Below are 13100 nucleotides of genomic sequence, written 5' to 3' on the forward strand. Positions count from 1 at the left end.
GATTTTTTTCCAGCAGGCTGGATTGAAAAATTATTATGCAAAACCTATCCGACCGATCTTAACAAAATTTAGCACACGTTTTAAACAAATTAAAAAGTTTTTCTAGGCGGAATATGGAGCTTGTAAGTCAAGTTTAAAAAGTCGAAAACATTTAAAGGATTAACTTCATTTTTTTGTACTTTTTTTTCCAATTATTGCTATTTTTCAACAATAAACATTAAATTTTCAATTTCTAGCTAACGAAATATTGTGTAAAATTGAATACCGAAACTTTTAACTTCGTATAATTTTTTCTCTAGGATCAATATTTTCCGAATTATAAACGAAAATAGGAGAAAAAAAATGAGAAATTTTCAATTTTTTTCAAATGTGGTTAAATAAAAAATTTAGCACAGTGTTTCCGACTGGCGCATATCGTGATTATCGATATTGGGCACATCCTGAAGGGATTCCAGCAAAAAAATAGCTTCCTATGGAAAATGTCCATTATGGTCTGAATTTCTACAGATCCTGCCTAGTCTACTAGTTAATTCAATATTTTGGGATTTTGATTTATCTATGTCAAAAAGTAGTTTTATTGTAATCTTTGCAATGCTATAAATGGACAACTTAATGGTCGACGCTAATTCCATCTTCCAGCCAGTGTTAAAACTAGACAAAATCAAAATAATGACATTTTCTATTGCTATAAATATATATCTTCAAATATCTAGTTCTGTTGAGTTTATACTGAGCCCTTTACGGTCCAAAAAGTAAATAACTGTTGATATTCAGTTCTCGTTCTCAAACGTGTACGTTAACATGGGCGTCAGTTTCAAGGTACCTGCCCAGTTCTGCAGTCGCATTCTCAGGTTATGTTATGTTTTTGTTATAGCTCGTGGCTAATTGTATTAATCTCTTTAAAACTATTACATAAACTCATGTATAAGCCTAGAACACAGTTTCGTCTGACAGCAGATCATTCTCTACAATCTCCTATTTGTCCATTGATAAATCACAAATTAAGCTATGCAAAACCATGCTTTTAAATATTTTCGGTATAAAAAAAGCTGTAGTCTACATTGCTCTGAAGAAAAGAATCAGCTCCAACACATATCCTAGGGATAACAGAGGAAAACATGTCAAAAAGGCCCCCAAAAGTAAAAAATGGTGTTCACAAGTACATTTTCCGTGGATTCACCGCACTATTGCTCTTCGGACCAGGAAATATACTATTTACTGATGGACCTTAATACAAATATTATGTACTACAAATTATAGATACAATGCTATGAAATCTACAGAAATTTACGGATTCTGTCTGTAGAAACATTTTAAATAGCGAGTATAAACTATAAAAAACAGGATTCCACCGCCAAAAAAAAGGATCGACACCGCATCTGCTTTGGCTGTGACCAGCATACAAGAAAAAAGGATATTGGTAGTAAGAAATGCAAGGAACAAAGCAGATCAGTCGGACGGCAAAATGTGCTTTATTAACTGTGACCTTCACCTTCACAGGTACTGATGGTGCCAACTGATTTTTGTAAACGGAGATTAAAAAAGTACTTCACCGTCTACGATGTTAATCGTCGAAATTTAAAGGAATATGCTACGTGTGACCTGAAGGTAAGCGCGGTAGGGGTAGTAACAAAGGTGAATCTTGAATTTTTTTTTATTTCAAATCAGTATGAGTGAAGAAACTTGTTGTGGGGGACAGAGCTTAAATCAGTTTGTATTGGTGATTGTATTTCTATAGTGAATTTAGTTTAATTAAAATTTCTGTCATAAGGAACAAATGGAATGTGATTCTATTCATTCCGGTATTGGCACAAAATATACCATACCGGCTTAGGCATACTGGTTGAAGCCATGATGACTGGAGGATAATAGCACGAAGTGCAAGAACTCTTATAAAGTGCGAGATAGTGTGCCATTTTTGGAGGTGAAGAACTTTGTACAAAATAATAATTATACTATGAGAAAAAAGAAGTCCTCACCTCGTCCATTGACAGAAGATGTGCCTAAGGAAATTTGAAACAGGCAGTGTTGGATTTAGGGCCTGTACACATGAGGGCGTTAGACGCAGCGTTGAGCGAAGATTAGAAAAAAATGGTACCGTACACGTGACAGCGCTTAGCGCCGCGGTTTACCAGCTTAGTCGACAGCCAGTTCAGTTATGAAACAGTTATTATACTGATACATTGTAGTACTGTTAAAATAATAAATAAACTGCTTATATTTACCCAATAATTTCTCTTCTTTCTCTTCTATTTTCACTAGCAAATATGTCCACAAGCTCTTGCTAGGCAGATTTTTTTAAAACTCTGTTATTGTATTCATCATATTCCATGTCCCAAATACATATTTTCTTTTGCAATTCATCAATGAACAGTTTCATATCAAAATTTTCAACTTCTATTATAGACAGGTCACTTTTCAATACGGCTCAGCGATGTCAAAAGAGCAAAAGCGCGCACTTTGAAATATATTCTACGGGCGCCAGGTTTTGACGACGTTCGTTCTAAACGCGCTCTTGCATTTGTTCCTTGGTACTTGAAGCATTTTCCTATCTTTAAAACCAATGTCATGAATTTTTGGTTTTGATTTTTGGCAACAAATGTGAAGTATTTCAAATGCCTAAAAAACGCTCAATTTAAACTTTCACATTACAAACGATTGCACGTCACGGAACATATACCACGAAGATGGCATAGGGTGAAATTTGTAGCTGAAGTAGTGTAGTTTAGAAAAACGTACTTGTGTACGTTTCCGTTTTCAAGTTAGTGCTGTCACAATTTATGTAGACCTAGTAGTTTATGCATAATAACGTTGTAGATAAAAGCTTTCTGGGATAAACAATTTCAATTTTGCAATAACTGTTAAGTGAAACTTTTTGAAATTTTAATAACTGAATACATGTGGCATTTTCCCTTATTTTTAGAAAAGTTGTTAAAAATAAAAAAAGAGACTTTTGAAGCTATTTTTGCTATAATTAAGCCACACCTTAGTATTTAAAATTAAATAACGAGCTTACATTGTTTATATAATGTTTATGATTAAAAAAGGACGTTTAATCGTTTGCATATTTTGTTTATTACGTATTGTTATCACCAAATGTATCAAAAGCAGTTGTTAGATACCTACACATATCAACGAATATCACAAAAAAGGCATTTGCTAGTATCTCTCTGGTCTATGAGGTTAGTGAAAGACTTACTCATTGTGCTTTATTTATATCACCATTTCCTCACGAGTCACCACTGATGCTTAACAGTATGTTATGAAATTCGGCAACTATGATTTTAAACTCGTATTTTTGTGCTTGGTAATTACAAACAAACTTATTACTAATGTGTTATCTATGTTATGGCGATAAATTAGTTTTTATTTAAAAAATAAGTTGTTTACCTATATAATCTAAAATTCCTTAACGATTTGGGTTTTTTCCTACAAAATGGGTAAACCGTTAAAACTAAATACTGTAAAATGAATTACCACCATGAAATAATGGCATATCTGTTGGCTAAGTAGATTGAATAGGAAACATTCAGGTTAGCTTATGTCCAGCCATTAACAAGTAACTGTTATGGACATTATTTAAGCAACTGATCGGTCTATTGACAGGGGGTCGCGTTGGCGTGTCTCCTCTTTAATATTGCCTTGGAGAAGGCAATCAGACAATTAAATATTAGAATGAACTATTTTTAATAGATCGACGCAAATTCTCACATTTGCTTACGATATAGTTATAGTAGGCAGAAGTATGAGAGACATGGTGCAGTGTTTGACAAGGCTTGCGGACGCAGCAAGTGAATTAGGACTTGTTGTAAACGAGGAAAAAACCAAATATATGCTGGTTTCTAAAAACCCTCGATATATCCAACAGAGAATTCAAATTAACAACCATACCTTTGAGCAAGTCAAAGAATTTACATATCTTGGATCGCTAGTATAAAACATAGCGATATAATATGTTGCGTTATAAACGCAACAAACACGACAAGCGACGAAATAAAAAGATGCATAGCAATAGCAAACATAACTATTCACGGTCTACAGAAACATTTAAAAAATAAAAATATAAAACGTGCAGTAAAGCTTAATATATACAAGCCCTTAATAAGACCGGTTTTGATATATAGGGCTGAAACGTGGACCTTATCTCAAAATGATGAAAGACTTCTTCGTATTTTTGAGAAAAAAATTCTTAGAAAGATTTTTGGGGCCGTAAATGAAAATGGGCTATGGCGTCGAAGATACAACTTTGAACTATATCAGTTATACACCGATCCAGATATTGTGAAATTCGTTAAAGTGCAGAGACTTAGGGTGGCCGCACACAGAAAGAGCAAAACTGTTTTAGTCAAAAACGTTTTTGACTAAACGAGTCTGATGCTGATGTTTCCATATAAATGAAATGAGCTGACGCACACTGATTAGTCGTGTGTCTAAAGCATGTTTAGGCTCATTTAGTTTCAGTCAGTCTGTTTGATGTTGATTACCGGATCGTCGTTTTGTGTCGAAACATTTCAATGTACGCAGGCGCAACGTGTTTTTGGAATTCCCTTCTTGAAACCGCTCGAGTAGTCAACAAGAAGCACATGTGGAAACAGCGATATTTTGCTTGTTTATATTGTGTGTATTATGGAAGTGGACGCAGAAAAATTAATTGTACTGATTAAGGCCAGATTCTTTTCTCATTTATAGGATGCACCCAAAATTGTCTTTTATTTTGCGTTTTTTCGTCCTGTAGGAGGAACCACTGCCAGAAAACTAGTGCAATTTCGTCGTTATCTGTCGACATCTTTAATAAAACTGATTGCAGTATGGTTTGTGCAAACATTTTGTTTCTTTTGAAAACAAAATGTTTCTTGTGGAAACAAAAACGTTTTCGTTTCAAACAAAAACGTTTTTGACTAAAACAGTTTTGCTCTTTCTGTGTGCGGCCACCCTTAGATGGACTGGACACATTGCTAGGATGTCAGATCACGAATACACGAAGAGATTAACATTTTCAAAACCAGAGGGCACAAGAAGCAGAGGACGACCACGAATGAGATGGATTGATGATGTGGAAGAAGACCTACAGATTCTAAGGGTTAAAAGATGGACGGAAGTTGCCAGGAATCGACAGGAGTGGCGACTTCTTTGTGAGCAGGCCAAGATCCACAACGGATTGATGATCCACTTATGATGATGATGATGATCGGTCTATTAAATACCAGATTAATATAAAAATTATTACGGAATATAAAACAGGCCACTAACGGGATAGTACTTGCAATTATATAATCTTAACTTACTGAAATATAACCAGAAACATTTTTACTCAGAACTAAGAAAAATCAAGCTGAGACTGCTCAACGGAAATGTGTTTGGTCCAATTTTTGCAGTTACTGTAAAACTAATGACATACATATGTCGAAAATGACATAATCAAAACCTTTTTTACGGACTATACAGCTGCTTTGGCAGAGGGGAATAACCACGCAGAACATGTAAGAAAACTAAAATATTCAGTGACCCAGTTTGATGAGTGGGCCAATAAATGGAGTTCAAACCAAATCCATATACCAAATTGCACTAATAAGATAAAGAGCGAGGTCAGTCAATTGAACTAAACGATATCCATATTCCTGTATTATGGACAATGCAAGGTACCTGGTCATAGTCATGTTTAAAAGGAAAGCCCTCAATAATCGGATCAGTATTCTGTTTTCGCTTCTTTCCTGTAATAAGGATATGTATATATATATTCCCCCAATAATCGGATCAGTATTCTGTTTTCGCTTCTTTCCCCTAATAAGGATATGCAGAGGAAGAAAGTCCAGTTGGATATGTTCAACGCTTCGGAAACGTTAATCACCGAATATAAAGCATTGCTGAGCTGCAATCCTGGAAGGAGGACCGAAAGACCAAAGGAGATCTGGGGGGAGACGCTTAGGCAGGACAGGTAAAGGTGATTGATATTGATGTGATCCAATATAGGAACTTATGGAGAAATGTATTTAGGGAAGCCGACCCCGCATAGAGATAAAGGTAGACTAATGATGATGATGTTTAAGTAGCGCATACAGTGAGGCACGGTATTCAATGATTGACCTATTAAAGTTTTATAGGCGTGCAAAAAGTGGTGCTTTACAACCATCTGTTTAAAGGGACGCTCGTAGACCTTGTCTAACTAAGAGTGATTTCTCCCTAAGAGAGAAATCGGTTAGTACCATTCAGGATTTGTCTGGGGTTTGCCTTTGTTGTGGAGTATGATTGTGTTTGGCAAGAGTTGGAAAATAACAAAGCGTTGACAATAGCCCTGAGTAGATATAGATTGTACTCTGAATGTCTTTTTAGGCATCTATTGCGCATGCTCTTGGGACTGGGAGCTGTTTTTTGCCGAAACTGCAGTTTACTGGGAGTGTTTTCTCTCTAAGAGCCATAATCGGGTGAGAATGTATTTCTCACGACGAATGGATTGGTGAGTATACTGTGGACTTATTTTTGGTCCGATTTTTAAAGTTGATGTAGAAATTGGTATTATTTGGAGAGCGTAGAATGGCATGGAGCGCATTTTTAAATGCTTTAGTCTTTTCAGGATTTGTGAAAATGATTTGATTTACTATCTTTAACTAGGATTTATGAAACGACTTTTGCTTTGTTAGGACTTTAAATAGGTGCCAGCATTTTAAACCGTATCTGAACTGTTGACCTTTAATCGTATTCACTTCCAATTGTATTCACCCTCGCAGAAAACTAAATATTTTATTTGAAGTTGTGAAACCAGTCTATTGACTCGTGTATGAGACTGCCTATAAGGGTAATAATTATACTGGTCATAATTCAGCTCCATTAGACACGAGCCTTCAAAATTCATACAAAGATAGTGAACAAGGTATATATACTTAAAATTACATTTTAACTAAAGTGTTTTTAAAACTTATCGTTGTTATTATCATTACGTAAAAAGATAAGTATCGAGACCACGTTTTGTTTTATCAGAAGTTATTTCCTTTCTTGTTAGTATCGAGTATTTAAGTTGTAATTGTAACATACTTGTATTTTCTAGGATCTATTAGGAAATCTAATAGTACAGGGAAAGAAGCAAAAAAGATACCCTATTCGGGACCGTGACTAATCCAGATATCTGACAATTTTTTTAGTTATTATAGGCTTATATATGTTTTCCGCATAAATTTCGGCGTCTTTTTTTGATTATTATCAATTTAGTGTAAAAAATGCCATTTTTTCGATTTTTTGCTTACCATTGAAAAGCTTAATATTTAAGGTAAAATTACAAAACTTTATCTTTCAAAACATAAAAAATCTGTAAAATGCCGATTTCTAAAAGTTGTAAAATTAATTTGTTGCTTCAAAAACTGCAAAATAAGGTAAACACGATATTTGTTTATAACTATTGTAAAAAATCTACCTAGGCATTTGTTATCCTGCCCGAAGTTGGATATTGTGGTCCTTAACAAACCCTCAAAATTTTAGATCGATCCATTAGTTAGTTTAAAAGTAATTCTATTTGTTTATCCCAGAGATCTTTTTTTTACGGTTATTTTTTATTTATAAACATTTAGAATAACTTTTATACTATTGCTCGTAGATAAAATCTTTTTTCATATTCAAAAAGCTGACATTTTTACACGAATTTAAAAAAAAAGCTGTTCTACGATAATTTGGGGCAAAGTTAGTTTTTTTTTTTAATTCACAGCTAATTTGTTTATAACAATTAAGTAACGCAATTTTTGGCATTTGAAAGAAAAGGATTCGTAGTTTTTGTATAAAAAGTTGTACAAACAATAAACTATAACAGGATCCTCTGTTCGGATCTACTCAACGGATTTTAATCTTTCTTTTTTAATTTGTATGTACTCGCGTACATTACACATATGTAATTTGTTTGTAAATTAATTGACTAATAAACAGTGTAATTTGTTTAAACAATTTATGAAAAGAAAATTCCCCTAAAAATCGATATTTTTTATAATACTATCATTGTTATCTATAGGAATAGTAAAAATACACTTTCTTTCACAACACACACTCAAATTCATAAGTCCTGTATTTAAATGAATATTTTTAATGTTAAATTGTGTTACAGATAGATATTAAGAGACTACTTTATGATTTAATGGCAGTAATTTCACATTTTCTTTAAAAAATATAATGAAGGGGATAGCAAGGCCACGATTTTTACTACAAAAGTTACGTGTGACGTACTTCACTTTTATAGGAAATATTTCTCAGTTTCAGTTTTCTGAGTTAATAAATCTTTGTCATTTTATTGCAAATGGAGTTGGTTCACTTTTTTAATGAAAGTAATAACTAATTGAGATCGCATTAAGTCAAAACATATATTTCTTCCAAATATGGAATGTACGCCACTTTTATAGTGAACGAACAAATATTTACAGGCTTCAATTGAAAAAAAAGCGTTGTCAGTAGAGCAGCGTTTGTGATTAATTTAATAAATTTTATGCAGATATAAATATTTGAATAGCAAAACCTAATATTTAACCTTTATTTCTGATTATTTTGAGAGCACAGCTTTTAAAATGTTTAAGAAACAAGATGTATAGTCCTACCAGAGATCTAAGAGAGTCAATAATATTTATTATCGATAAGTGTCTACTGCAAGGCAGCGGAGGATCGCCTCTGGACAGGATCGTACTTTTATTTTCGATTTTGCATTACTAATTCGATTGTTAGGTGTGCTTAAAAGCCGGTCTTTATCATTGTCTACTAATGTTATAATAGTTGCAAAAATATTTACATACACTACATTCACATATTTACAAAACTTTCATCATTTCTAAATAGAGTACAAAACGAACAGAAGCAAAAATATTTTAGAAAATTAGGTGTGTCTAAAACCTGGTTTTATACCGTTATCAACTGAATTTAAAAATATTTTCTTAAATTACGTATACATAGAAAGTTTACCATTTATAAATACAATTCAAAAAGTACTTACATTTAAAAAAAATTATATGGACAAGTCAGTTTCACTATCACTCTCGTTATCTAGATCTATCATAATTGTTTCTTTGAGCAACCTATCTGTATTTATATAAGATCTTCCATCTTTAGAACATGGGCAACACTATCTTTCCAGCTGTCATTGGCTATTTTCTCCATTTCTAATTCAATTAGACGAACCACAAATGAATTTAGGGTGGTCGAAACATTACTTCTCCTTACCAATGCTTTTAGCTGCCATATGTGTTCAATCGGATTGAACATTCAATAGTAAGGAGTAAGTCTTAATACTGTATGACCCATTTCTTCCGCCAAAGTGTCGCAATAATATTGTTTTCGGATGGAAAATGATTTTAAAGTTTCAAGTAATTGTTTTTTAGAATAATTATCTTTATAATATATATCATTTTCCAAAATAAACAAAGAAACCAAAAAATGTATTGAGGAGAAGAAAATTCTATATATGAAAAGTATGAGCACCCAATCCCCAGAAGACACACAGAAGTACAAAGAGAAAAACAGAGAAGTAAAACGAAGAAGGGCAAAAGAAAAGAATGAAGAATGGGAAGAAACATGTGCATAAATTGAACAATACATAGGAGGAACAAGGAATTCGGAATCCTGGAAAATACTGAAATCTTTAAGGAAGAATAACAACGAAAAGGTCCAAATACAATACATATCAGAAAAAAAGTGTTCAAGATATTCCTCGAACAAATATTAAAACTATGGAAAAGGAAATGTGAAGGGATGGGAATACCAATCCGGGACAACTTCTTGTACACATTAAGCTTTGCAGATGACCAAGTGATAACGGCTCAAGATTAAGAAGATCTGTCTTTCTAAAAGGAATACACAAAAAATGGACTGGAAATAAATCTAGAAAAGACCGAATATTTTACAACAGAGCAAGAACCAGTGAGAAACTTAGAAATGGACGATAATAGGGAAATTAACGGCACTGACAAATTCAAATATTTAGGATTCATACTCTCAAAAAATGGAACCACCGAACAAGAGATAACCAGCAGATTAGCACAGACAAGAACATTTATTAAACAAATGAACGGGGTACTGCGGGATAGACAGATTACCAGAAATACAAAGAAGAGAATTTATAACACCTTGGTACGCAGTATAATGACCTATGGAGCAGAGAATTGGGTAATAAATAAACGAAAGCGCTCCAAAATCACAGCAATTAAAATGGAGTTCATGAGAAGAAGCTGCAGAGTGACAAAAATGGATCGCATCAGAAATGAGGAGATAAAACGAAGAATGGCAGTAGAACAAAACATACTCAGCTACATCGAAGAAAAACGTTTAATTTGGTATGGACATGTGGGAAGAACAGATCATACAAGGTGGATAGGAAATATTTCGGATTGGAGCCCAATAGGAAGGAGGAAAATAGGTAGACCCCGAAGATCATGGAGGGATGAAGTGGACGAGGCCATGGAAAGACGAGACCTTAGAGATGGAGAATGGCAGAACAGAAAGGACTGGAGACTTTGGCTGAAAGAAGGAAGGCGGCGACAGCTGTAAAAATCCTTGTATAGATAGATAGATCATTTTCCAGTGTATATTAGTTTATATTTTTATATATACATATTTTTATATTATTATATATACATTCTAAGTTTGGTGTCATTAGAACATGGAACTTTACTCAGCCTACGACTGTGGTACTTGGCATTGTCCATCAAAATTACACTGTTTGGTGGTATATTTGGCAATAACTTCGTTGAAAACCAGTTTTCAAATAATTCTGACGTGGTGTCATCATGATAGTCGACACGGAAGTCCTTAATGTTTTTGCATGACAAGGCTAAATCATTAAGTAGGTATAAAACCAATTTTTGTTCCTGTATGGATTATTGTACGTTTTTCTTTATTTGTTGGAGCTTTTGTTTTACAGCACCCAGAAAAATCTGCCCAACCATATTTTGGAACGTCATGGGTGTCAAACCACGTCTCATCCAGATAAACAATTTCTCTTCCACTTTCTGTGTATTTATGAATTTAAATTAAAAATTTCGTCCTTCATATTTGTAGACGAGCAAATTCCATAATCACTTGGCGTTTATCGATCGTTTTTATTTTAAAGCCGTTTTTAGAAGACATTGGTTTACTGTCTCACTGCAGCACTTGATTCCTGTGCCATCTTTCTGCAACTTTTGCATGATGGTTTTTAACGTGAGTACCATCTGTTCTTTATACATATTATAAATTTTTCTTCTAATAATCTCACTCCGGTCTAGTTTGTAAACATACCAGCGACTTTTCTTTTTCTTCTACTTACTATCGGTTGTTTTGTTGTGGACCACACTGTGTTCATTGGTGTGTGTTAAGGCTGTCGCTTCCTTCACTGCATCTAGATAACGACAGTGATAGTGAAACTGACTTGTCCATGTAATTTTTTTTAAATATAAATACTTTTTGAATTGTATTTATAAATGGTAAACTTTCTATGTATACGTAATTTATTTAAATATTTTTAAATTCAGTTGATAATTGTGTCAAACCAGCTTTTAGACACACTTCAATTTTGAAAATATTTTTGCCTCTGTTCTTTTTGTCCTCTATTTAGAAATGATAAAGTCTTGTAAATATGTGAATGTAGTGTATGTAAATATTTTTGCAACTATTATAACTTTAGTAGACAATGATAAAGACCGGCTTTTAAACATACCTAACAATCGAATAAGTAATGCAAATCGAAAATAAAAGTACGATCCTGTCCAGAGGCGATCTCCCGCTGCCTTGCAGTAGACACTTATCGATAATAAATATTAATGACTCTCTTAGATCTCTGGTAGGACTTTTATGGAACACCAAAATTTTTTAACTTTTTTAATCGTTATATCTCCGAAACGGTGACTCTTTGGAGAAAAAGAGTCAAGCCAATTTTTATAGATAATTGCGTGATCTAAAATTTGTATCTGATGTAGTTTTATGATAAAACTTACCGTTTGACTGAAAAACACAAAAACCCATATTTTTTGTAACCTTTGACCTTAAATAACCGTGGGATTGATGGGACTTTCCACATTTTATTTATAATTTTTGTAGCTTTGAATGTCTATATCTTGACCGAGCTAAAAGTACATTCCTTCTATTTTAATAACGAAATCCCGACTGAAATAGAATATTAAGACGTTATTATAACATTTTAGCTACTTGGAAAGATGTTACTGAATAAAACAGATACGATTAGGTGGGAAAATGTAATACAAAGTCTTTTAAGTTCATCGAAAATGATGAAATTGTATGTTCTATCCGAAATTATTTACGAAAAATAAAAGATTATTTACGAAAAATAAGAGGTTTTTCGAGCAGGTTAGTTAATTGTTGTGGAGAATGCTCCGTGCCATTCAAGAAGATCTGAAAAGTGCCTAGAGTGTCTTTGGAAAAAAGCGCAAATAGTTCAGTATTGATAAACATCGGTTTTTAAAATACATGGTTGACGAAAAACGGAATATTATAGTGTTTTAACTTTCTACCACTAAGTAAATATTTTGAACAGGCACTTGAAGAGATCAACGCTGAAGAGTGGTAGAAACGTCCAGACAGATATTATAAACTTTCTAGTATTATTGAGATTTTCCATTTACATAATTGTAAATGGCTATTATGTATCTAAATATAATTTATCTAAATATAAATGTCCATACAAAATATAGAAATTTTTTGTAAATATGATTGAAATAAAAATGTTGTGCCAATAACCTCCAATTATTTTTGTATACTTTGGAGAAATATCGCTAATCAACCATGTTATTCGAAGGCATTCCTGTGTCTGCCAATAGACAGGAAGATAAATAAAGAAAGCTTAGATCGAATTTGTAACTCTCTCTCTCAATACCAAATAAAGTGTAGAATATTTTTTATAGATTCTAATTATATTCATTTTATCGCGTCAATAGAATTTTTAACAAACTTATTATAAATTCGTTTGAAATGCTTTATTTGAGTTATTAATATGTCAGTGTTTTTTTCCAGCGATGACGTTAAAAGATGTTCCCGAAAATTCGTATTAGCCGTAAGTTCTAATTGATCAGTTATTTTTCATTATCATCTCTTCAGTTTCGCTCTTTTTCAATCTATCTAATGAAAGGCATATTCAGCATCATTTTTAA

The 13100-nt window shown here is 33.1% G+C and overlaps 1 protein-coding gene across 15 annotated transcripts in view; it reads left to right on the forward strand.

Annotated features, from left to right (window-relative positions):
• Pde11 (Phosphodiesterase 11) overlaps positions 1 to 13100 on the forward strand; it is a 252073-nt gene that overhangs the window by 64729 nt on the left and 174244 nt on the right. For 7 of the 15 annotated variants that reach the window (XM_072542051.1, XM_072542061.1, XM_072542068.1 and 4 more), the window contains exon 2: positions 12964 to 13003. The exons of the other annotated variants lie outside the window; for them this stretch is intronic. In XM_072542051.1, coding sequence (XP_072398152.1) covers positions 12979 to 13003 — 25 coding nt within the window. In that variant the 5' untranslated portion in view covers positions 12964 to 12978. The remainder of the gene's footprint in view (positions 1 to 12963; positions 13004 to 13100) is intronic. 15 annotated transcript variants of the gene reach the window in all.

The sequence above is a fragment of the Diabrotica undecimpunctata genome, chromosome 1 (assembly GCF_040954645.1).
Source record: "Diabrotica undecimpunctata isolate CICGRU chromosome 1, icDiaUnde3, whole genome shotgun sequence".
Classification (NCBI taxonomy): domain Eukaryota; kingdom Metazoa; phylum Arthropoda; class Insecta; order Coleoptera; family Chrysomelidae; genus Diabrotica; species Diabrotica undecimpunctata.